The following is a 25,559-nucleotide window of genomic DNA, read 5'->3' as shown; positions in this document are numbered from 1 at the left end:
CAACAGGTACGATACCACACCACCGCCCCTGCCACGGCCCTGCTTTTGCAGGACCTTGTCCTGCCCAAATTCCTGGGACAGGGCAGCAGGGATAGGGACAGGAATAGATACAGAAGCCAGGACAGAGACGCGCAGGGACTGGGATAGGGACAGACACAGGGGCATGCAAGAGCAGGGACACCCATGGGAACAGGGCCAGGTGACGAGGCCGGAACAAGGTCACGGGCAGGGCAGGCTCCAGTCTCCGCCTCAACAAGGGTTGGGCCGCCCCCGCCGCCCTCAGCACCGCCCACGCCGCGGCCAGAGGAGCCCGTGGAGCCGCGGCGGGCCACGCAGGTACGGGAAGCGCTCGGCCGGGCTGGGGCAGGCCGAGGCCGCGCCTCAGGGGAGCCTCAGCGGAGCCCTCAGCGCCCCAGCCTCCCGCGCCTCGGGAGGGCCCGCCACTGTCCTTCAGGGGCTCCTCAGGGCGCTCCTTCCGGGGCCCCGAGCGCCCGAGGGACCTCTCAGTGTCTCAGGAGGACCGCCCGTGCCTCACAGCGCTTTCCCAGCGCCTCAGGGCAGCTCCGCGCTCCTCAGAGGACCCCAAGTACCTCAGGGAGCCCCTCCCTGCCTCTGGGGCTTCCCCCGCGCCTCAGGGCTCCCTCAGCCCCGCCGCCGCCCCCGGTGCCTCACGGTGCCGCCGGGTGAGGGGCGGACCCCCACCCCGCGGGGACCCCAGCCGGGCCCGGGCTTCCACTCATAAAACCTCCCAGGAACCTCCCCCCAGAAAAGAGGAAGGCCTGCTTTGGAGCCATGGCTGGTTTTTTTAAGGGCTGTGGTGCCTCGCCTGTCCAACATCAGGCGCAAGGGGCGAAGTGAAGGATGCAGGGCTGAGGGTGTCAGGGAGCAGCACGTTCCTGAAGATGAGATTTGGTTTTCCCCTTTTAATACTAATTTGCTGATCTGCGGTGATAAGGTGGCTGCAGAGTGGGGGAGCGATGGAATTCCAGGGCAGCCTGGCCTTCCAGCCCTGGTGAGACGCTGATGCCAAAGTCTTGTACCTTGTACCTGAACAGCTAGGCCGTAATGGGTCAGCTTGGTCTGGGTGATGTTTCCTCTTCAGTAAATCAATATAAACGTGGTATGGTTTATAAAACATGTTTTCTTATATCTTCCTCTCACCCAAATCAGCTTTATTTAGTTAATAACCTCATGCTGTAATTACAGCACCTTTGTCTGCTTTGATTGCCTCCCAGTCCTGCTCACAGTGCCTAAGTAAAAAAAAAAAAAGCTACTTTGCTAAAATATTTAACACGTTAAAATTTTTGCAGGTGTGTATTTGTTTAAATATACTTTTATAGCTGTAATCTGTCCTCATTACTAAATGAAGCACTAAATTTAGCATAAAAGCTGTCACCGTGTTCCAATCAACGTGTCTTAATGACTGCCAACAAATGGAAATGAGGCTTCCACAGGAAAAAAAAAGAGCACAAAAGGTGCAAATGCAGAACAAGGTTGGATCAGCTGAGTTAATAAAAGGTTGCATTAGGTCAGGAGTTAAATCACCCCCTGTGTTTGTGCTATTACTTTAATTGTTACTGGGGAAGTCAGCTGGCTGTGGACACGGCAGCGTCCCTCTGGGACCCATTCGTGGTGTTTCCTTTCATTAACATCCCCCATTTACAATGAGATGTGGAGATCTCCCAGCAAGTCATTTTTCAAACAAGTTAACGCAGGCCTTGTTAATTCCAGCTAATGGAAGTTTTTAATCAGGATTGTCAGATGGTGCTAAATCAAGCACCTCACTCAAGTGAGAAACATGGAATATCCAGCGTTATTGCCTGTATCAATCAGCTCTCCATTCTGGTAAAATGAGTATTTTCCTCTTCAATCCAGGCTTGTCTAACTGAAACAATTTGGACTCTCCCCCCATTTTTTTTTTTTTAAACTTTTCAAGGTGTCCCAGGAGAATCATTCCCTTATTCTGGCCAAGACCGATGTTAGTGTGTTTCCTGCTTACCCTTGCTAAAATATTAACTGCTATTGGCAGACCTCCAGTTCTTTCACATTCCCCCTTGGCTCTTTCTAATGCTTGTAGGAATTAACATTTGTGGTTTGGAATATGAGAAATGCATTCTGAAGTGGCACCGACTAACACCAGGTGCAGTTGTGGCCCTGAATTTCAAATACCATTGATCGTTTACCAGTGAGCAGGAGGTTTCATGCTCTGCAGGCTCAGTGCCATGGAGTACCCTTGGTTTGCTGTGCTTTACCTGTCCTGCCTGGCAATTAGCTTTCAAACTCTGACGAATCTCGTTCTTTCTTTAATATAGATGAGAAATAGCAGTAACTGTGTTTTCTTTGTCTCTCACACCTTTATTTTTCAGGGTTTAGTTACAAGTGGAAGGCAGGTCTTTGAAACACAGGATGGCTGCTCAGCAGCTGCTCAAGCAAAAGAAGAAGCCCCCTAAGGTAAAAAATTAAAATATGGTGGTACAGACAATATTAGCTCTCGGTTTAGGACTTGGCACTCCTGTGCCTGTAGAGGTGGGAACGCTTTCTGTTGTCTGCACTGTTCTTAGTTGGATTAATTCCAGTTCAGTGAGAGGCAGTGTGGGGCTCTGACATGATTTGACTCAATAAATGTAGGCTCATTGCGTGTGCACAGAGCTTTATTAGCAGGAAGAACAACAATAAAGTAATAGAAGAACTAAATTTAGTGCAGTGTCCACTGCATTGTTCATGTTGGCATCACACTGTGTATTTACTGTAGCTTCAGGTGCTGTTTTACAGCTTGGAGTTAAAATCACTCTGTTGGCAACTCAGCCAGAGCTCAGAACAGCAGCCTTGGGTACAACAGTGGTTGCCACACCAGCCCTGGCACTTGTGTAACTTCACAATTAAAACTGCACACTTTTTTTGTGGGGTGGCTGTCTGTTAAGTGTCAGCATTCGTACAGGGGAGGAGGTGGGAATGTGATAAAGGGGAGGGCACATCCAACCAGTGCACTCTGCTTCTGAGTAATGATGTCAGATCTGTTGATCTCTACCCTTAAATCATTTATTCCACCCACCTCAGACACAAGTCTTCCCTGCCTGCCTTAAACACCAGAGAAACCTTAAAATTACATTTCTAAGTTACCCTCTTCCCACCTGCTGAGAACTTGTTTCTAAATATAATCCGTGTTACACTTAAGAAGATGCTATTTGTGGCATTGCCATGCTTTTCCAGGAAGCAATGCTGTTCCCTGAGAGCATCACCACAGAGCAGCAGTCCCTGGTGCTGGTGAAAAGGCTCCTGGCCATCGCCATGTCCTGCATAACCTACATGAGGGGGCTGTTCCCAGAGAGCTCCTACGGCACTCGCTATCTGGATGGTAACACCTGCCCTCTGTGCTCAGTGCTTCTTTCTGCTCACTGCATTTTACCTATAATCTGCCTTAGTGTCATCCTCTGGCTGTACGTGTGTGTGAGTTCACTTTGGGTGGGAGCTGGTACAAATTCTCAAATCATCTCAAGTCTGTGTGGAGACAGAACTTCTCATAGAGAGCATGGAAGACAGCCTTGACCTCCTGGCTTTTCTGTTGGTGTTCCTCTTGGTTTAGAGTCATTTGTTGGCCTTGTCAGCCCCATGAATCAGGTCTCAGAGACAGGAGAGTGACTTAAAACTCAGAAAGCTTTAAATATTTACTTTTATTGGAATGTTTTATTTCCTTTTGGATATCTGAACCCATGAGGTTCACATTTTTGGTTTTCACTGGGAGGCTGAAATTAGATTTGTTGGTTTTCATCGAACTGTACAATGGGTTGAGTTGGATGGGACCTTTTAAAGACCATCAAGTCCAACCCCCTGCCATGGGCAGGGACACCTTCCAGTAGACCAGGTTGCTCCAAGCCCCATCCAACCTGACCTTGAATAGTCCAGGAATGGAGCATCCACCTTCTCTCTGGGCAGCCTGTGCCAGTGTTTTGCCACCCTCATTGTAAAAACTGTACTTATGTCTAATCTAAATCATTCCTCCTTCAGTTTAAAACATTTTTGTTGTTGGGATTTGGGTTTTTTTTTCCCATGAAAACTATCTCATATGTGCTTTGGGGATCAGAACTTTCAAAGGAAAAAAAGGTCAGAACCAAACTCTTGTCACACAATCCCAAGAATGAGTGGTGCTTTGATTTGTGAATGTCTTTATAATCATTCAAAGTGTGAAATGTCTCCATGCATTCCAGTCCATTCCGTGTTGTCCCTTATGGCATTAGTTGCCCTGACACATGTTCACGTGTACTTTGTGGATTTGGTTGAGGGCATAGAAATCCCAAGTTGGTTCTTGATCCCCTGACCCCAAAAAGCCACTGGTCAAATGTCAGATCTGTCTAGTGCCTTTTTGATGAGGGGTATTAACATCTGGCCTGCTCACATCTTCAAGGACCCCTTGGTTGAGTCCTAAGGTGTTGTTAATCTCCCTTTTCACCTGTAGGACAGGTGTGCCTTCTGCCATTCTGAATGCCTGGAAGCACAGGTAGAAGGAGCTGTGTGGAAAAGCTTCACAGAAAGTTTATTGTGAGCAGTCATTGGGACATCACTTCACATGGATGTTGGTGAAGTCTGAATGCAGAAGGGAAGGTGTTAGGGAATGGTCGAGGATGGAGTGGAGGAGAGGAGGGAGGAGAGGATGAAGCAGCTGGTGTTTTGTAATAAAGGTGTAACTCCATCCCTTCTTCTGCTAGAGCCCAGGGCTTCTGAGGAAAGCTCTGACATTTGCAAACCCAGCAATAAGCCCACCTGGGACTCAGTGGAAACCCAACATTTCCGCTCAGGAAGGACCTTCAGATAAAGCTTGTATCCAGAAAAGGGAGGATGGACTGGCTTAGTTTCAGTGTTTGCCCAAGAGCTGTGATAAGGGTTGTAACTATGTGCTAAATCTGATTTTGCAGACCTCTGTCTAAAAATTCTCCGAGAAGATAAAAGCTGTCTGGGATCATTGCAGATAGTCAAGTGGTAAGTGAGTAACAGCGAAACCAAGACAAGATTGTGCTGAGTAGGAGACATCTGCCCCTGCATTCTTCTTCTTCCTGAACTGGAAAACATCGTGCCCTGGTGCCAGGGGAGCTCCCACTGTAGCTGGGGGTGCTTGGCCCCCGTGTAAGCAGGACAGAATTAGTGACTGAGATCATGTGAGTTCGAGGTCTGTGGAAGTGTTGGCTGCAGTGAGGTCATGGTCAGGCCCCAGAGCCCACATGAGGTGCAGAGAGAGGGTAAAGACTGTCATGAGATCCTTTCTGTTGTGCTTAGTCTTTTCTGGTTTCACTTTGATAGGGATTCTTGCACTTGTTTTTCAGTATGTACAATATTTTATCTCCCTCTCTAAGGACCCCACAGTTTTCTTCAGGATGTATTTCACAGTTGGCATGTTCCCAACAAGCAGAAAAACTGTCTCTGATGTGCTGAGGAGATACCTTGCTGCACATCCTTTGACTCCAAGAGTAAATATCTGGCCATTGCTGCTTCAAATAATATTTACTACTTTGAAAAAATCCATTGCTGTAAACTCTGCATCAGATAACAAAGATTTACAAGAGCAGACATGTTCAGATTGAGCTGAGCTCTGTACAAGGCTGATGGGAAAAGAGCCATCAGAGCTTTGGCTGGGGAACTGGAACAGAGCACTGAGCAGGGATATGCTCAGAGCCAGCCTTTGGCCTCCAATCCTTGTCTTTGTCAGGATTCAAGCAGGCTCTGGGCTGACAGGATAATGCCCCAGAAGTATAAACAATTCACAGATGCAGAAAAGAGAATGCTGCCTTCAGGACTGACCTGAAAAGCAGTTCACAAGGCCCAAATGTTGTTGGTTGTGTTGTCCTAATTCCAGAAAAAAATGCCCTTTAACCCACATCTAGTGAGTGTTTACAGATCAGGAGATAAATGTTGCTGGTTAGTATTAACATTTTTTTTTTTTCCCTGGCAGGATTCAAGGTTGTTTTGATGCTTTGGAGAAGCAGTATGTAAGTGGTTTTTTTCACGTTTTTAATGGAGTGTCCTATTGCTTCATAAAGTAAGGACAAAACTATCCTTCCATTCGTACTGTGTTTCCGTTGTGATCTTTGATGCACACAACCACCTTTACAGCTGTGGGACAGGGGAAAGACCCCTGCCCTGAGTATGAGATTTGGGATTTTATGCCTTGAGCTCAAATCCTGTCCACTTCCTCTCGGCTCTCCTGTCCATGGTATGAGAACCAATTTGCAGCCTGCAAATTTTCCCTTAGTTCTGTGCTCTACATTTGTGTTCTCTTATCTCTGATAGAGACCCTGCCAGGCAGAACTGAGATCTGGATCTCTTGCCTGGTTTTGTTTTCTTGAGAGAGGTTCTGTGCTTCTGCTGTCCTTCATCTCCTTTTCCCTGATCTTTCCCCTTCATGTCATCTTTTCTAACCCTACTGGCTTTTCTCTCATGCTCAGAATTTATCCCTTTTTTTTCCCCCTTAATTTACCAAATACAGTATGTAACTGCTTCCAGGATAAAACCAGCTAACAAGTGCTAATATTCCTTGCTGATTCTCACATAAAAACTGCCCTGCACAGGAAAAAGCACCAGTTGCTATCCTCTGTGTCAGCACTGTTCAGCTCAGCTCCTCCAGACCAGGTGGAGCACTGGTCTTTCTGGCACTGATGATCTGAGTGTTTCTTAGGCATCGGTACCACTGTCAGTGTGCACGAGATAGTTAACAGTGTTGTGAACACAGTTTAGTGCTTGCTGACAGCTCTAGGAGGTATTTAGCCCTTTTTTTATTTATGAGAGACATAAATTAATTGTTTGACAAGGATTAAGGAAAAACTGAGGGATTTAATGCATGTTTTAAGATTGTTTTTAAGGGCAGTCCCATGTGCAATTCGTTGATAGAGCATAAATTAAATACCTTTGGGGAATTTCCCAGCAGAAAGCAAATATTAACCTTCAGTAGAGATGGGTGTCCTTGTAAAAAAATTTAAATCAGTATTTGGGGATTTGTTTGAAAGGAGTCCCAAGGGAGAGTACTGAGCATGGAGTTGTTTCTTGGGAAACTGTGAATCAAGACAGGCAAAGTGGCCACTAGGTGTTGCTGATGCTGTGCTGGGAAGAATCTGCAAAAAATGTTTTAACTCCTGGTTTGTTGAGTGTGTCTATTCCTTCTCCCTGTGTAGGCAGTCGGGGTTTGATAGGACTTGCTTTTCCTTGACCACTGAGGTTAGATGTTGATTCTGTGTTTTGCTTTGATTTTCCTTCCTTAGCTACACGTGGCCGTCCTTGCAGTAAGTAAATGAATACAAAGTGGTTTTCTCTCCCCTCCCCTGCTTGAAAGAGATACTTGGTCAAGGTTGTGTCAACCCTTTTGTGCCTTTTTTAAGGAGAAGCCAAAATGTGTGTGATTTTTAATAGAGCTGTGACCTTTCTTAGATCCAGTAAATGTGGAGTTCAGGGCTGCATGTGAATGTTTTTCTCAGCATATCAGACTTCTGACTGAGGCTTTATTTGTGTCCTTAGACTCTGAGAGGCACTTCCATATGATTCCTATCATGGAAGCTGCCGTGTCCTCTCCATTTATCCCTGCAAAACAGTCCTTATTAACCTGATCCTGGAGAAACCACACACTGGTGGTTCCATAGGCAGCTATTGGCTCCAGCCCCCTGCAAAGCACCAGGAGCTTTGCTCACCATGTACCCTGTGCATCAGCTGAGCAGTTAAATCCCAGGCATCAAAAGCTGCCTGCGAGGGTTGGAATGGGAATCAACCTCATTCCTCCAGTATTGTGCATGAGTGTCTTCTACCTGTCTTTGAAGTGGTAAGTGTTGACTGCTGATAGAGGAAGGCTCTTTCCCAGCCATTCCTTTCTCTGATCCCACACTAAAGATAGCCCAGTCTCTGCTGTAAACTGAAAATATCCTTATTAGTCACTGGTTCAAGTTGTCCCAGGGAGAATGCCCTCACTGTGCTTTCTTGTAACAGATTTACACCAATCCTGAGGTAAGAAAGAGTCTTAATTAATCTTTGAGGCAGCTGAAGGCATGGGTGAGTACATTTGTATTCAGAGTGGAGTGGAGTCTTAAGCCCTACCCTGACATAGCTCCTTGGTGACCCCATTTCTGTTCCTGTGCCTTCACTCTGGAGTGCCAGCTCAGTGAGCTGCATTGTGATCAAACACCCGGCTGAGGGCCCACCAGGGCCTCAGGCAGGGATGTTAGCAGACAACTAATGGGCATGTTCAGTTTTGTTTTAGTTTCCCAAGGAGAAGAAATGGGAGGTTCAACATTACTCATTTGCAAACTGCCTTTTTAACATCTCTGGTGAAAAGACCTGGTTTGTCATGCAGAGAGGTATAGGACAAGTCAGGAATCCCTTCAGACCTGGGGGGATGTGCCTGTCCTTGGCCTCTTGGTGTTCCCTGTCCTGTTTCCGTTTGGTTTCATCTGGGAGGTGTGTGATCCAGGAGTGAGGGTCTGCATCCGTGCTGGAGGTCAGAGAACAGCTTCAGGCCCTTTGCGTCTGAACCTGGTTCCAGTTCTGCTGCACGGCACCTCAGAGTCTGGGGACAGAGCAGGAGCTGAGCCAGGCCAAGGCTGGGATTTGCTAGGAAGGCTCAGAGTTAAGAGCTCAGCTGAGCTCCTACTAATCGACCTCATTGTCTCCGGAAAAAGTGAATTATAGGCATGGAATTGGTGTACAATAGACCCTTTCTCTTGGGGGGAAGCTGACTGTTCTTCCTAATTGTTTTATTCTCTAATTCTTTTAAATGGAAAATCACCCACTAGTTTTGTCTACCTCAAAAAGACTGAGACGGTGAAATTCAGCAGCTTTTTCCCATGCAATATTGTTTGGATTTCCCTGTGGGTAGAGTCCTCCAGGGCCTTGTCCCCGTACAGAGCATGTCACAGTCTTCTTTGTGACACTGGTCACCTGTGGAGCTTCCCTGTTTTCCTTTAGCAAGGGACACTGGGAGAACTGGCCAGCCCTAGACCCTTGCTAGAGACTGAAGTTGGAGAGTCAGGCCCACGGAGAAAATGGAAGGAGGTGGCAGGAAGTTTGTAATTCTGTTGTGATTCTTTCAGTGCTAGGTGAGATGTGGCTGCTAAGAGAATTTGCCAAAGCCTGTGCAAGCAATAATAGAGTTAAAATTGTCAGCATGTCACTAAATTAATGCTGTGCTCTGGCAGAGAGTGTGAAATCACTCTCCAAGCTCAGGACACATCTTGTTTCTCAGAGTGATCCATTTCTGTTTCTCCTTTCTCTTGTTACATCTCTAGACAGTCACTGAAATGTATCAATTCAAATTCAAGTACAAAAAGAAGGTGCCCCAGATGGACATCAGCAGGTAAGGATTTGGGTTGATTTCTCAGGGTTACACTAAAAGCTGTGTTCTTGAAGCATTAAGAAGCTGCACTTTATGACTGCCCAGAGAGGTTGTGGACTCCCCATCCCTGGAAGTGTCCAAAGCTGGGTTGGATGGAGGAACCTGGTTTAGTGGAAGGTGTCTGCCTGTGGCAGGAGGTGGAGCAAGATGAGCTTAAAGGTGCTTCTGACCCAAACCATTCTGGGATTGTGTGGTTTGAGCAGGTCCGAGGTCGCTAAGCAGCTGTAAATACCATCAGAGTTGGGGATATTCACCTTATAGGGTATTAACTGCTGGGAGGATGAGCTGAAATGCTCTTACTGAGCACCACGAGGCCCTCAAAGTACACCTGAACTAAGGACAGTTGACAGAAGTGATGCCTCATCAGGGAGGGGATGCAGAAACCAGCCCAGTTGTTGAGCTTGCTGCTGTCTCAGCTAACAAGTGTTCTTGCTTTTCCACCAGACGGCCTTGTGCTTTCAGATGCAGCTTGCTCAGGTTTGAGCCCTTTCACCATGATCCTGTGCCCAGGATTTTTTTCCCTTGAGTATTTGCATGTGTGTATTCTGCCTGAGCAGCCCTGCGTGGGTGACCTGAGAGAACTTTCACTTAGGATGCCTGAGCTGATGGTACAAAACACGTGGCAGGAAGTAGCAGCTTCTTACCTGTTTTGGCACTCTGTTAGATATTTAAAGCTGTGTTTAGTAGGCTGTGATCCCGTGACACTTCAAATAAATACTGTCAAAGGCCATTGGCTATCACCAAAGCAAAGAAAAATAATTAACCTGTTTGTACTTTGTTCTGCAGTTGCCACTGGTGAAAGATGGATCTTGGAACCTGCCTGGACAGCAGGAGAGCTCTGCTGTCTTGTGTGCTCCTCAGGAAGCTCCTCCCCAGCACTCCTGGAGTGTGCCCTTAGCTGGTCTTTCTCTAAACACAAGCAAATAATTTGTACCATAAGGCAACATTATTTTCTTTTGGGCAAATCTGAATTATCTCTGGAATGACCTTTTGGCTGTGCCCTCCATTTCTGCTTGGAAGCCGCTGTCCAGTGTCCTCACACTGAGGGGAAGAGGAGATCTGGGATTTGAAAGATAATAGATAGTCCTTGAGTACTTTGGGGTTTTAATCAGCCTTACTCATTAATTCCTAGAAATAAGGACAGTCCCCACATGGAGCTTGGGTGTCCATTCTGTCATCCCGAGAGAGGCCAAGCCATCTCCCTGTCATGTTTGAATGTGCTCTGAGGCTCCAGAGCCTGTGGCATTGGATTCCTGGGCTCTGTTTCCTCCAGGACTGGCATTGCTGTGGCAGGCTCATGCATGTCCCTGCAGTCTTTAATAATCCAGAGTTCTGGCATAGATCAGGGAATTGTGTTATCTTTGCTATCAGCTCCTTCGGCTGATAATGCTGCCTTTTACACCTGCAGCAGTTGTTGTCCTGTGCAAACTCACAGTTAATCACTCTGGGAGAGATGTTTTGTGGGGCTGAAGCATCACATCCAAGGGGTAAGGGGAAACTTTCTCCTCAATGGTCCTTACCTTATTTTAGATGGATTTTGAAGGAATTCCTTGGCATGGATCCCACTCCTTCCAAGGTTCAGTTCTTTATCTTCTGCTTTTTGACTCCCTCCTGCATCAAATTCTCAGTGTTATTCCCATAGTGAAGCAGTGCTCGACCTGTTAATTCCTATGGACATCTCATTTCTTTTTTTCTTATGAACTTTGTTTTTGCCATTTCTGATCTGCTAATCCCACAGTTTGTAAAGGTGATGGATATTCCACCTTAGGCACTGTCAGCATTTTCCTCTCACTGTATGTTTCTGAACATGCAGGATTTAATTGAGGACCGCGGTGCACATCTAATACCACAGAGTTTGAACTTCATGATCTTGGAGGTCTTTTCCAACCTAAATGATGCTATGATTCCATACCTTGGGAAGTCAAGCTGTTCCACAGCCACCCCATTTTCATGACCCAAAGAAGCTCAGCTGGAAAGGGGAATAGGTCTTAATTTGTTCCTTTCTGAGGTTCAGTCGGTCAGGTTTACCCTGGGGTATTCTTGGGTTACATTTTTACTGCTTTTGATGCAATTTGGGGTGATTGTGTTGGGCACCCTCCAGCCTACGTGTGGTGTAAGAGGTCTTCCAAAGACGTAATGAAGGAGCTACACATCTTTATGACCCCTTCTCATTGAAAGTTAGGGAAGTTCATGTCCCTTAGTCACACAGTGATTCATCTGCTCTGTCTGAAGTTAGCTGGCTGCTCTGAGTTGCTCATCTCATCTACCTCAGTTTTAATCAAAGAGAAACAAACTCCTCTGGAGTGCCATTCATCCCACTCATGTCACCCATGGGTCTCTGTCTGGGCTGCTGGCTTGGAGCAGCCAGCTGACATTTGGATGGGTGAAGGAGGTGAGAGGAATGCCCCTTTGTCACTGCTGAAAAATGTGCCTCTGAGCTGCTTTTTCTTACATGGAATTGAGTGAGAACATGCAATTCACTTCTCTTCAAAAACTGCAGAATGGACTTGAAAATAACCCCTGTGATGAATTGGCTTTAGATGGGATCCTCAACTCATTCCTCTCGTTCCTGAAATTGCTTAGGCGAAAGGCACTTGTTTTATGGTCCTTTGATCCAATTTAATCATGTTCAAACAAGTGAGTCATGACATTTGTATAATGGTTGCCCCAGCTCTGAAGTCTGTTCAAATGTAAATGCCAGGCCTCTGAGTTTGGAGCGGGTATTCTGCAGATGCCACCCCATCCCTGGAGCCTGTTTCACTTCCCTGTTTATCTGGAAATTACATAAAGACATTGTAGCTTTGTCACTGGTGGTTTCAGACGAGTCAGTGGGTGCTCTGTGTGTGTAATTGGATCGTGAATATTCATGACTGAGGATAACAAATCCATTCTTCTTCTTCTGATTGTAGCAACCACAGGGAGTTTGTGGCTGGGCTGTGCAGCAAGGATGTCAAACAGGCCAGCAGGCTCCTGCTCAGAGCCCTGTACCTGCTCATGCAGGACCTAGGGCCACTGCCCAATGACATCACCCTGAGCATGAAACTCCTCTACTACAACGATGGTAGGTGGAGAGCAGTGTGTGCCTTAGGGAAGAATTCCATCAGTCTCTGTAATAAGTGTGAGCCCTGTGAAAAAAATAAAGCATAGGAAAAAGGTGAGGTGGGGGAAGTTGTTGGTTGATAGCACTGAGAAATGGTGTAACACAGTAAATCTTTTCTATGCACAGGGATAGCAGATGTTTTTAGGAAAAGTTTGAAATCCATATAAGTACAGCTATGTGGTGTGAAAGGGAGAAATCCTTCTTCCCTGGATTTAGTTTTGGTTTTTGAGTTTGTTTCCTTAAGGAACAAGCAATGTCAGGTTTTGCTCCAGCACTTTAATGCTATTTCAGCATCCTGAAGTAATTTTTCCTTTGAACTCCCTGATAACATTGGCTCAGCTCGTTTTACCCTTTGCATTCTGTCCCTTTCTCCTAAAGAAAACAAAACAAAACAAAACAAAACCAAAAAAACCCTGGAATATTTTTAGTAGTCAATGTAACTTGAAGCCGGTTCATAATTGTTCTTTCTAAATCAGACTAAGAAGAGATGGAACTCAGTTTCCCTGACCTGATGGAGTTCCCTCTCCCTGTGCAGTCACTCCCAAGGATTACCAGCCCCCTGGCTTCAAGGAAGATGGCAGCCCTGGTGACATGCTGTTTGCTGGGGATCCCGTCAACCTGAGAGTGGGCTCAGTCTCCACTGACTTCCACCTCATGAAAGTCAGAGTGACAACTGAGAAGAAGAGGGTGAAGAAGGCTGACAGCAATCTGATCCAGAAGAATGGCCCTACTGAGATCTCCCACCAAGGGCTGGACTGCGAGGAAGATGAGGAGGCGGAGGAGAGCACAAAGGTATAGAAATAGCTCTCTTTGATTCTCGCTAGAAGAATAGAATTTATCTAGCAAAAACCTCCTTAAACATTTTCTTTATGGATTTACCCCCTGGGTGTATTTTTTAGGTTATGTTATTAAGACAAAACACCATTCACTTTACAGAATCACCCTTGCCCTGTCAGAGCAGATTCAAATGAGCATGAAGGGGACAAAAATGGCACTCATCCAGACAGGAAAACAGAATCACCTTCTCTTTGCCTTGAAGATACAGGTAAATAAATGCCCAGTTTCAAAACTGAAGGAGCTTCTGCTCCTGATTTTATCCCAGCATAATGTATTCCACACAATGTCCTGGTAAGGCCTTTCAGTGCTGTTAATAACAGTAAGTTATTTGAGACATGAGAGGAAAAAATTGTTTCCCATGAGGGTGGGGAGGCCCTGGCACAGGGTGCCCAGGAGAAGCTGTGGCTGCTCCTGGATCCCTGGCAGTGTGCAAGGCCGGGTTGATCAAGGCTTGAAGCAACCTGGGCTAGTGGAAGGTGTCCCTGCCCATGTCAGGGTGTGGGACTGGTTTGGTTTTAAGTTCTCTTCCCATTCAATTCATTTCCTGATTCTGTGATTCTCTAATATCTAGATTTTGGATGAGCAGAGTTTGTCAGGCTGTTTGAATTTTGTGTCAGAACAGATCAAACTGTAACAAAGGGCTGGTTGATCATGCTTGGTTTGTTAACAGAAATGTTTAATTTTGTATCAGTATCTTTGCACTTCTTTATCTCAGCTTTTTTTTTTTTTGAGATATGGAGGAAATGCCCGGATCATCAAAACTGAGTTACATTATCTCCGTTGTTCAACAAAGCTCTTTTCCTTTAGCTGTTACAGTTTGACTTTTGCTGATAAGTTCCATGTGGGAAAACACCCATGAAAATACATGAGAAAAAAAGCCTTTTCTGTGGCTTTAATCAACCCAGCCTCTGCTATACCATGCTGTGTTTGACCTTCGAGGCTCTGGGATATAGCCTGTGGAACAATACCATCTAGTGACAAAATGGTAAATAGCATTCCTGGGATTGCTGGGCAGTAGGATAAAGCAGCTTCCCTGTCTGTGAAATCACCTTTGCAGGTCTTTCCCCTGCAGATTCCCTGATGACTAATAAGGAATTAACTCATCCTGCCACTTTTATTGCTCTGGGGATTTTAACAGGATCCTCCTCCTCTAAGCAGTTGCATGATCTCATGAAACTGGGTCACTTTGGACACCCCCTCAAATTTTATTGAAACTGTCTGAAAGGTTAATGAATATTAACCAGGGGAGATTTCCCCTCCTTTCCCCACCCCTCACACTTAGGGCATGTCTAGACATAAGCTTTGTTTTCTTAGATCCAGGTTAAAAAGGAGATTATAATTGATAGAGCTGCTGCAAGCTGATGTTCAGATGACACTTCATGCTGAAGTCTCTCTTTCTAGGAATAAAATGCCACTGCTGGCAGTGTCTGAGTGCAATGCTTACACAATTTCATGGGATTTTTGCCTCAGTGGTTTAGTCAGGCTTCCAGATATTTTTCTTTTAGTTAAGCACTTTGCAGCTAATTTTGTTTTGCTGTTTGGGTTGCAGGTAGGAAGAATAAGAGGGAAATAAAGGAGACAGACAGAATGCCTTGCTCAAGGACGTGTCAGCAGGTGAGGAAGCTTTAATGGTTCTGAGATACTCCAGACACGGGAGGACTCACTGCCATGGATCATTGCATCATCAAAGATGACACAAAATTCACTAACATTAGTGGATTTATTGTGCAGGGTCACAGTACATAGAGGCTACAGAGTAGCAGAGGGATGTAAACAAAAACTGGAAACATTTAGGAAGAAGCTTTCCATGATCAGTTTATTTCCTCCACCTAGTACCAGAATTTGATTCTGTTCTCTGGAGTTGGTACCTGTGAGTAACACACACAGACTAAGCCTTTCTCTGTCCCAGCCAGGCTGGTTTACCTGTGGGTGCTTTTGGATTAAGGGTCTGAAATCACCACCCTATTTTAGGTTTGAAGGGTGTATTTTTTGCCTAATATGGTCTTCACTTCTCCCCTCTTGCTTCCAGACTTTCTTTACAGTGAGTCACAGGTACCTAATGAATCCTATCCCGTTTTGATTACCCCTCTGGGGTAGGAAGAATTATCCCCTGGAGGTACTGATCTCTTTTTTGATGGTTGTTGGGACAACCCAAGGAATTAGGATAGACCAGTTAGGTTGTTTTTAGATAAGTAAAAAATTAATCCCACCCTAAAGGCTGCCCAGCCAAACCCTGAGTCACCGTCAGAGCCCAAACTCATGGGCATGTGCAGAGATTTGTTCAGTGACATGGCAAATCTTTGAACACCACCAGACTTGCCACTTGATCCTCCTCCCATTCAAATTAGCTGAGAATCATGTGAGCCTGAATGGTCAGAAACTGCATCTTTACAGGATAAGTTAACGAGAGTAGGAAATTGCTACTAAAATTTTCCCCGCCTCTGTTGAAAAGAATCCCGGGGTGTCTAACCCAGACAGCAACTGCAGACTGCAACTCACGCTGTCATTCTAAAGGCATCTGCGAGGTATTTGCCTTGACTCTGGATCTTAGAAGTGAACTTCTGTGCCTAGGCTGGTATTTTTCAAACTTTAACCACATTTTTTTTTCCGTGTCACATCCTCCGCTTTCCTTCTGATCATTGTTTATTCTGTCGTCTGTGAAAACAGGAGCCTTTTTTGTTTGCAACTCATGGTTGCCCCACTGATTCATGCTCTGACCTTCTTTTGGGGCTGTCACGATGGCCAGCAGAGCACCAGACACCTCTCTCAGCATGTGCATTTCATTAGAATTCGGTAGCAGGAGTGAGAGTGTCTGAAGGTGGTGGAAACAGCATTAGTTGCTGAAAAATGGAAGAATCACTTTATCCATCATGTGCTTCCAAAGACTTTAAAAAAAAATTCCAAGCCCTGGGAGATTCTTTTCTTAATGTATTCTTTGATGCTATTTTTAAAACCTCATAGCTTAGAAGCTGGCTAATATTTCACCCAGTTTAGGGAAAAACAAAGTCAAGCCAGTAGATAGAATCATCACTGTAAAGCCTGCGCTAATAAAAATTTGACACTCTTTTCCATATGAGAGGGACTTTCCCTTCTTTTCTGAAGGAAGTGGTTAAAACAAATGACCATTGTGTAGTCCATGTGAATCAGGAAGCCAAGCTGGTGGGAGAAGTTTGTCCTAAAAAATGAGGAGAAGCTGGGATGGATGTGAGGACTGAGTTAAGTGTTGTCTGACAGGGTCAGCTGTAGGTGAGATGGGGAGGAGCAGACCTGGTGGGGTGTGGATGTGAGCACCTTGTTGCCATGCAGACACTTTTAATAGTGTTTTCCAGCTCTTGGGTTGGGGTGGGAATGCCAAAATTTTCTGTACTAACCGGAACAATTTGAAGTGTCACAGAAGATTGCTGTTTGCACAAGGATTTGATATTCAAGAAGTTCTGAGTTTGAAACCGTTACCCATGGTCACAAGTTGCTTTTGGAAATGTGGGTGAGCACATTTCTGCTCGTCAGCTGGAGTGAATCCTTCTGATTGCTTGGTTACCAAAAATAAAAACTGGAATTGAGGTTATTGGTCATTATCTTGCTGACCTAGAGCTCTTCAGAAAAACGAGGAATGAAAGTATTAAAGGCTTATTTTTGTCTAATCAACATGGGAGAGGCGAAGGATGTGCATCTGCCAAAAGAGAAGCAGCTCTTCCTGCCCAGTGAGAACTGCAACTGGCCTTTAGGAGCGGTCACAGAGCGTCTCTGGCAGAGGGCTTTGCAGGTTGGGGAAAAATTTCCACGTACTACACTGGCTTCTTATCTGCCATCTCGTGATTGATGATCCTCGGGATCAAATGAGAGATTGCCCTTTCCCAGCAGAGCATCTCTGCACTTAATCATCCAGAGTTAGGCACCAGCATGTAAATTAGCTCACCTCTCCTGGCTTCAGGAGCCTTCTGATTGCATCAGCTAAGGGTTTGTCCTCCTGTGCTATCTTTGTGCATCTTCCTTCTTTCCACTGGCATTTTAGGAGCTGTGAAGAGTTGGGGGAAATAGAGAATTGCTGCCCATTGCTTTAACTTATAGATATCTGCTGGTGAGAATGAGGTCCTGCACTGAACTTGGGATAACTTCTCAGTTCTTCTGCAAACCCTTCTATCCTCTTGTAAAGAACATCCTTTAATGTCCTTGTCCTGAAAATTGATTTTGGTCGGCTTTGTCTTCGTGTAAGCAAACATGCTGCAGTGGAATGAGTTTGGAATGAAACAGAACAAGAAGATGAGTAAAATCTGACCATGTGAACGCCTCTGCAGACTTTTATCTCCCATCAGGAAGCTGTGGGCTGAAGTTCTGGGGTGGTCCTTGGAGCACAGTCTCAGTGCACAGTGAGGCAGCCGTGCAGGGAGCCCTGGCTCGCCCTGAGCTGGGAATGGCGTGGCTGTATAAGCACAGCACCAGGCAGCTCTGCCTCCCAAGTTTCTGGCTTCATCAGCTGCTGCCAGACACTGCTCCTGCTGCTGGGCTGGCCTTGCTTGTCGACTGCTGTGGGACATGAGGGAGTGTGTTGACACTTGGCATTGTGTGGGCATCCCAGTGGGATCGCTGATGGCTGAGGGATTCTGCTCTGGGATTCACTGGCTGCTGTAGGCAGGCTTCTGCCATGTGGATCAGCTCTCCTGATGGGAGCTGTCTGCGACTGAGATGTCAGGGGAGAGGTTCATACCTCAGTGTTGTGAATCAGGGCTGCTTTAGGCCTCAGAGGACAGTCTGTCTGGCCTCCAGCTGCTGCTCCTTGTGCAGAGGACTTGACTACCTGGCCGTGTGCTCTTTCTCCAAGGGATAGTGTGGACACAGACTTTCATGGATGATGCAGTAATACCTGTAATACCTGTCTGGTGTACCAGGGATCAATGTCAGTTACCCTGGTAGAGACCTCAGAGCCCCTTCCAGTGTCCAAAGGGACTCCAAGAGAACTGGAGAGGCACATGGAATAAGGGCCTGGAGGGACAGGACGCAGGGAATGGCTTCCCACTGCCAGAGGGCAGGGATAGATGGGATATTGGGAAGAAATTCTTCCATGTGAGGGTGGTGAGGCCCTGGCACAGGGTGCCCAGAGCAGCTGTGGCTGCCCCTGGATCCCTGGCAGTGTCCAAGGCCAGGTTGGACAGGGCTTGGAGCACCCTGGGCTAGTGGAAGGTGTCCCTGCCCATGGGAGGAGGTGGAGTGAGATGAGCTTTAAGATGCCTTACAGCCCAAACCATTCCACAGCTCCTGTGCCCTGCTGAGCTGCAGTGTTTGTACACAGCTTCTTTCTGGCAGTAAAGGTCAGCACAAGTGCGTTCAACTGCAGAACAACAGCTTGGAGAGCAAGACCTTTGTTGTCTGATTTTTCCCAGGCAAGCCACGTTCAGAAGTGCCACGACAGAAGGCGGTTGAAGGATGAAACCTGCCATGTGCAGAGCAATAGGAAAGCATTTTTCTGTGGCAATGTCATTATCTTGAACTTTTGCAGAAGAGAAAAAAAGCAGCAAGGTTTATCTCTGTCTGTCTATCAAGAGAGCTGTATCTGATGAGAAGTTCCCAGAACGTTTTCTCCTCCAAACCAGCTGAAGCTACACAGACCCAAGCAATGAAGAGAGAGAGATTCAGAGATGAGCTTGCCTCTCCTTCCTCTGAGCTCAGGCCATGCTGGGAGGAGTGAGACAGGGAGGTCAGGAAATTCCTGGCTTCTCTCAGTTCACGTCAGATCCTTAGCTGTATCTGGGGGCCATTCATCCCTTCCATGAGTTATCCCTGTCTAGCATGCAGGAAACAGTTTCCTAGTGATCTCTGCATGCAGAGGTGAGGCCTGTCACCCCACAGATCCAGGGAGATTTAACCCTTGCACCCTCAGATTCCCTGGGAGCTCCCCCAGGGACATCCTCGGGAAGACATGGCGCTTCCGTGCTGGCTGCCATTCCATGTGTTCCTGCCATGCATTCTAGCAGCCAGACCCTCTGGAGAAATCCACATAAATTAAGGTTGGACGCATCTAATATCCCATGAGGGGCTGCTGGGTAGCAGCCTAGTAGGCAGGAGTGTCCATTGTCTTTTTCCTCTCTGTTACAGAGTTGGAATCAGGATTCTGGGAAGTGATTGTGATCCAGCAATGAGAATGTCCATCATGGAAGTGGGCAGTATGATTGTGAGTCCTGGAGGAGATTAACAGGAGAGGTGCTGATAATTTTGTCTTTTAACAGGAATTTTTGGAGCATTTTTTTTAATACTCTGGAAGGATCTGTTCATTAATCCTTTAAAATCTATAAGACACACAAGGTGCAGAACGGGACGTGAGACACGAGTGGCACTGAATGACAAAGGTTTTATCAGGAGCTGAGGAAAAGGAAGAGGACTGGTGATAGTCAGTGATGTGTAGGCATGGTTTCCTAGGCACAAAAACTTGGCAGCTTTCCACAGCAGCACCACACTGAGGGTCTTCCACTGTTCCACCTGCGTAAGTTGGCTTTCACACTAACCAGCATGATCCTCCAGCACAGATGGAAATCAGGATGGATTCCACTGATGTCAGTGTGACCATGGCACTGGAAACTGGTGGGAGCCCAGTGCTGGGGTTTAACCTCAGAGCCACCCCTGCACAGCCGCCGGGGTCAGCAGGGCCAGCTCAGGATCAACCAACCAACCTGCTGAGAGCACAGGGAAAGGGAGAACGTTCCTCAGGACCTTGTCCTCTCAGCTGGTGAATATCTCCCAAGGCAGGAGGCTCCACAACCTCCCTGCATGACTTTGACCACTACTTGGTTGCCCTCACAGTAAAAAACTAAAAAGTTTGTGTTTATGTTTAAATGGAATTTCTTCTATTCCCCTGGAGTGCTCAAGGCCAGGTTAGATGGGGCATGGAGCAACCTGGGCTAGTGGAAAGTGTCCCTGCTCACATCAGGGGAGTGGAATGAGATGTGCTTTAAGATCCATTCCGATGCAGACCATTCTGACAATCTGATTCTGTGGTTTCAGTTCATGTCCATCTCCTCTCATCCTTTCACTGACGCCATGAGTGACCCTGGATTTTTGCTGTGCTTCAGAGCAGCCAGCTGTCAGTGAGCAGGCAGGAATTAGGTCTTAGGGGACCAATGTGAACCAATTCGGGTTGATTTTTGGAAATGACAAGAGTTTGCTGTGCCGTTGAGTCAGTGGTAGCTGCAGCTGAAATCACAGGATGCCTCAGGTCACTCTGATTAACATCCCTCATGATGAGAGTTCCCTGCAACAGACTGTGTTGTCCTGACACCTGAGGGTCACTCTGCCTCATTTCAGCAGCTCAGTCTTGTATCTCAGCCCTTATTCTTCCAGCTTGCTCGATGGAACTGCACTTCTTTTGACATTCATGTGCTTGTGAATTTGTGGGGATAGTTACAAGGTACCAAACAAAACCCTCCGTGTCCTGGACAAAGGGAACTCTTCTGAGGGCATAAAATTCGCCGAGTGCCAAACCCCAGCATGGGGCAGCAGGGACAAAGAGGGACACAGCCGAATGCTCTTGTGCAATTTCAGCTGTTCTGCATAGGATGCCTTGGGAAGCAAAACATGTCAGGAGAGCTGTAAATTTTCTTCAATTTATGCTGGGAATTTTTGGCCGGAATTTGTGGGGACACTGGGAATTGCAAATTGCAGAGCAAAAAACTGAGTCCTGATTGTGTCTATCTAAGAATAGCAGTGTGGCTGTGGTCTGCTCACTCTGTTTCGTCCACCAGTCTGCCTTTGGAAGGCTTTAATCTAAGTCTAATCTATTTTTAGCCTGGTATCTTCTCCAGACAACGCGCAGCTGTCCTGTGAGTTTTATGCCAGAAATTAGTAACGCTTGTATGATTCACAAGTTAGCTGTAGCTCCACAGGAGAACTCCTGTGGCAAAATACTGCTTTTTTACACGTAGTAAAACAGGAGATTCAAACTCACTGTGTGTTCATGGTATGACCCAGACCCTGAACTCTGCCTTGGACTCAGAGTCAGGAGGTCATGGAGCTGCTGCTGCTGCCTGTGCTGCTTGCTCTAGGCTTGTCCCACCTGTCAGCATGGTCCCATTTTAGGGTGAGGGTGCGAGGGGGTGCACCTTGTCCTACCTGCTTTTACAGCACCCGGCTCATCCGCGGGGCTCAGATTGTGTAAGAGGAAAAGCAACATTATCACAGCCCAAGCTCTGACATCAGTTATTCAAGTGAAGCACCCCAGTACATGGGAAAAATTAGAAATAATGAACTTCTGGAGGCTTTGATTGTATGTTTAATCAATGGGAGGGATTTCCTGCTTCTCACCACACCGTTGAGGAGGTTTACTTTCTGCTTCAAGTCAAATAAGCACACGTCAGATCTGTCTTAATCCCCTTTAGAGCAGCTTTTCTGGGGAAGAAGCTGGAGTGTTTGGTTAAGGATGGGAGCTGAAGTTGGGCTTGGGGTCTGTTCCTGGCTCCGAGCTCCTACGTGAGCTTGGGCAGGGACAGGCCAGGACACGTTGGACACGTTGGCTTTGGTGAAATACCTCTCACTGTTGACATCTGATTCATTGCATGGGTGAATAGTGCTTCCCTGGAGCCCTCCATGGCTTCCTTGAATGTTTTCACTCCTCATCTCAAGTTCCTGCGAGGTGCTCGAGGTGCTCGTGCTGCCTGTGGTAAAGGGCAGGAGAGCTGGGGGGAGCTGGAGTGCAAGCAGCTGCTCATCGTGGCTATTTCTCCACCTCACAAGTATCCCATCCATGCAGGAAATTCTGGAGGAGTAGCAAAGGGGTAAAACCTTCACTGAGTAGCTCTCTGGGCTGTGGAAGATCCATTCCTCGGTAGAGGGTATTAAAGCACCAGCTCTAGCTAGGTTTAGGTTAAAACAGAGGGAGAGCTGCCTCATTCTGGTGTTGGGGCTTGGAGACTGGAAATTGTGCCCCTGCTTTATTGTGTGGCCAGCAGGACAAGGTACAAACCCTGCAACTGTGTTAACACTGCAGAGATTTTGGGTAAAGTGTTCTCTCCTCTGAGCCCTTCACTTCAAAAAAAAAAAAAAAAAAAAAAAAATGGAGAACCAGACAGGTTAAAACAATGCCTGGGAGAGGAAGGTAAATAGCTGCCAAAAATGCCAGTTGGAGCAGCTGAATATCAGGTGTAGAGCTGTGACACAAAGCCACTCATGGCTCTGTCCTCAAGCAAACAAACCACGGGCAGCCTTGGAAAGCTCTGTCAGCCTGACTGTGCAGGATGAGGGAGAACCTGCCCAGCCCACTTTGGCACCTTCTTGTTTTCTCTGTTTTTAGGGAAAGGAAATTGGACTTTTGCATTGAGCAACATTGTATTGCTCATAATGAAGAGGAGGGAAGAAAAACAATATAAAACACGTTAGAGAGGCGAAGTGAGGCTGTTTCAAAGTATTTTGCTGTTAATCCCTAATCAGAGCTGTTTCACACATTAGAAAGCCCATTGCTATGCAGAGATTGCCGAAGCCTCATTCCAAGGTCAGATGGAAAGCAAGCCTTGGTGACGTGAGCGTGAGCGGGGAATTCTATAATGACCACATCTTGTAATCTGGAGACCTTGTGCTCATCACCGGGATGTGTTCTGGAACAGCTCTTTATTAACTCCTTGTGCTTCCCCTGCTGCAATTCCGGCACTCCTCTGCCTGGCAGTGACACTAGAGGGAGGTACTCCTGTTTGGGAGCAGGAATTCTCTTAGCACTCCTTTCCCTCTCCATTCACCTCGCTGTCATCCAAGTGAACTTTGTTTTGGAGGAGAAGCTCTGTGCCGTGGTGTGTCCCCTCAGCTCCAGTGAGAGAGGCCACATTGCCAGACTGTGCTTCGTCCCTTCTGGGTGGGCGACAACACACGTTGCTCTCAGCAGCTCTGGATTTTTGTTGTAGAAATGCAAATATGTGACATGATAAAGAGGATAAGTGAGTTTGTCCCCTGGCGCAGCCAGCACTTCAGCTGTCGTCCTGGCTGTCCATCTCCCTGTGGTCTGTCTGAAGTGTCTGTTCCATTGACTCACTTATATTCTCACATATATTTATCTGTGTTTTTTAACCTCTTGGTTTGCAGGCTCCGAGTTTTTCTGGGAGAGGTTTGTGTCTTTCTAGAGGGAAGTTAAGCCTTCTGGAAAAAAGCTTGCTTGGCTTAAGTTATTTTTCACAGACTCACAGGTAGTTTGGAAGCCTGAGATTGACCGGCTCACACTGAATTCCCTGATGTACAAAGGGACTGTGTGTCTTCTCCTGAAAGGCCGTGACCACAAATTTGACCTAAGTGCCCCCTTTTTTTCCATATGTTATGATTATCTGAGGTTGGTGGAGAAACAAATGCCCTATCAGCTATTGTATTCCTCAAAGGTCTCCTTGCTCCTGCTATTTTCTGTCAGTGATGAGGAGATAGGTCCTATCCCCTTGCCACCAAACCCATTCCCTGTCCCTAAAGCTGAACCTGTTGCTTACACAACTCTTACATTCCCAGCTCCATCCAGTACTCCCAAGTTTTGATTCCTTGCCTAATTGCTTTTCTGGAGAACAGGATCACACTGAGCAAAGCCAAGAGGATCCAGGCACACACAGGACAGTTTTGGAAGCTGTACTTTTAAACTCATGTTGCAGGAGCGTGCCCTGTGAGAATGATCACAGTTTCTGATGGTTGTTACAGATAAACCTCCTGAACCTTGCCTTCAGCCAGGAAGAGGTGGTGGGACCCAAGAAGAAAAGGAAGGTCAGTGAGCCAGAGAAGCTTCCTCTGAACGGCAGGAAATTATGTTCGTTCTGACACACAGTACATTTGGAAGGTGTGAGTTTGCATTGTCATCTGACTGGTACAGAGCAGTGTCTAACTCTTCCCCATCCCACGTGTATTTCTGTGTGTTTATTTGTCTCGTGAAAACTCTGGATTGCCAAGAGACAACAAGCCCCAGAACTGTCATGGCCTTGTCAACCAGCTGCACTTGTTTGATGTTCTTTAAGCTGAGGATTTACCATTCCACATGAATCGTGTCTGTGTGCTTCTTTTTCCTCTTTCCCTCACACCCCCTGCCCTGCACTGGATAAATCCCCTCCTCTGGGGCTGGACTGTCCTGTGCCACTCTGTCACCCCTATTTAATGGCATTATTTCCAGATGAACTCTGAGGTATCAATGCCAGCAGGCAGCACATCTCATGATCCACCACATTGTGCTTAACTTCATCCTTTCTGCTGTTTCCGGAGCTTAGATTCTTTTTTCAAATAAGGGGTCTTATCTCTATTGGGTGCAGAGATAAACTAATCTGTACACATTTTCTGCTGCTGCTGGATGTTCAGGTTTTTCTTCTGACTCTGCAAGTAGTGTTGCCATGACTGTATTATCAGCTTATTTCTAAACCCCACCGTGTGCCGAGGGGCTCAGCAGTTGTGTGATATAAATTGTGTTGCAGAACACCCAGTTTAGAACCAGCTGTAAGAAGGTAGCTGGTAGCTGCAAATACAGGTAAGGAGAGCACACATGACAAGTATCTGATCTACAGAGTCTGGAGCTGTCATCTGCTGTGGCAGTGTCCAAGATTGGCTGCAGACATCAGGACCCTTTCTTGCTGCTGGAACGGTGGTCTTTCCTTGCCTAAAGCTGCCGGGAGATGGGATTGATGCATCTCCCTTCTGCTTTGATTCTGCTTAGCCAGAAAGTTGAAAATCCTGAGTTGACATCCAGTTGACATGCCTGGACTGAGCCCCCTGAGATGTTCTGCCACCCTCCTTCTCCAGGAAGTGGAGTGTTGGATTGCAATCCTAAAGCAAATTCCGCAGTTGTCCCCTCGTGGCCCACAGCAAACAGACCCTTGCCTGTCCCTGAGCCTCCCACAGTGTCTGGCAGGTTCCATGACCTGATGCCTATTTCACAAAACCTGCAGAACACAAGAATTCTCCATTTTATCCTCACTTTCACTCCATATTCTTATTTTTGCACCTGTGGCCTAATAAGCCAGTTTGTTCACATGCCAGAGCCAGCCAGAAACTTTCCTTCTGCCTGGATTTTGTAACAGTGTTTGCTCTCAGTGTGAGGCACTGCCATGAGTGAGGCAGGTTCTGCACATGGGCCTGCTGTCACCTCACAGCTCTGCCCTGGCACTCCTGGGCTCTGAGGGCCACATTCCTGCAGCCCTGACTGCACTGGGAGCTGTGTTGTGCTGTTGGGTTACTCACAGAGGTGAGACTGAAGCATGGCTGTGATTATGGCTGCTCCAGCAAGGTGACCTCCGTCCTCTCCATGTGATTCCCAAGGGTTAGGGGCGCACCAGC

The 25,559-nt window shown here is 46.8% G+C and overlaps 1 protein-coding gene across 4 annotated transcripts; it reads left to right on the top strand.

The window, feature by feature from the left end:
* The first annotated feature begins 258 nt into the window (after nucleotides 1–258).
* On the top strand, nucleotides 259–24,278 carry HORMAD2 (HORMA domain containing 2). 4 transcript variants are annotated; one of them, XR_010723394.1, is made up of 13 exons: nucleotides 259–336; nucleotides 2,367–2,451; nucleotides 3,211–3,355; nucleotides 4,911–4,974; nucleotides 5,942–5,978; nucleotides 7,245–7,265; nucleotides 7,960–7,977; nucleotides 9,255–9,322; nucleotides 12,271–12,422; nucleotides 12,997–13,253; nucleotides 13,398–13,506; nucleotides 14,106–14,283; nucleotides 14,848–14,912. XR_010723394.1 is itself a non-coding variant. In XM_066199900.1 (13 exons), exons 2-13 carry the CDS (start codon nucleotides 2,407–2,409, stop codon nucleotides 24,057–24,059), a joined length of 1,098 nt encoding a protein of 365 aa, XP_066055997.1. In that variant the 5' UTR covers nucleotides 259–336; nucleotides 2,367–2,406; the 3' UTR covers nucleotides 24,060–24,278. The 4 variants fall into 4 exon arrangements, 3 of the variants coding, with proteins under 3 accessions (XP_066055997.1, XP_066055999.1, XP_066055998.1); XM_066199900.1 differs by lacking the exon at nucleotides 14,106–14,283 and adding an exon at nucleotides 23,943–24,278; XM_066199901.1 differs by lacking the exons at nucleotides 259–336; nucleotides 14,106–14,283 and adding exons at nucleotides 1,826–1,845; nucleotides 23,943–24,278.
* Nucleotides 24,279–25,559: the final 1,281 nt, after the last annotated feature.

The sequence above is a fragment of the Chamaea fasciata genome, unplaced genomic scaffold (assembly GCF_029207755.1).
Source record: "Chamaea fasciata isolate MVZ Bird 193981 ecotype frontalis unplaced genomic scaffold, bChaFas1.0.hap1 SCAF_18, whole genome shotgun sequence".
Classification (NCBI taxonomy): domain Eukaryota; kingdom Metazoa; phylum Chordata; class Aves; order Passeriformes; family Sylviidae; genus Chamaea; species Chamaea fasciata.
This window is presented reverse-complemented; position numbering and strand designations above follow the sequence as displayed.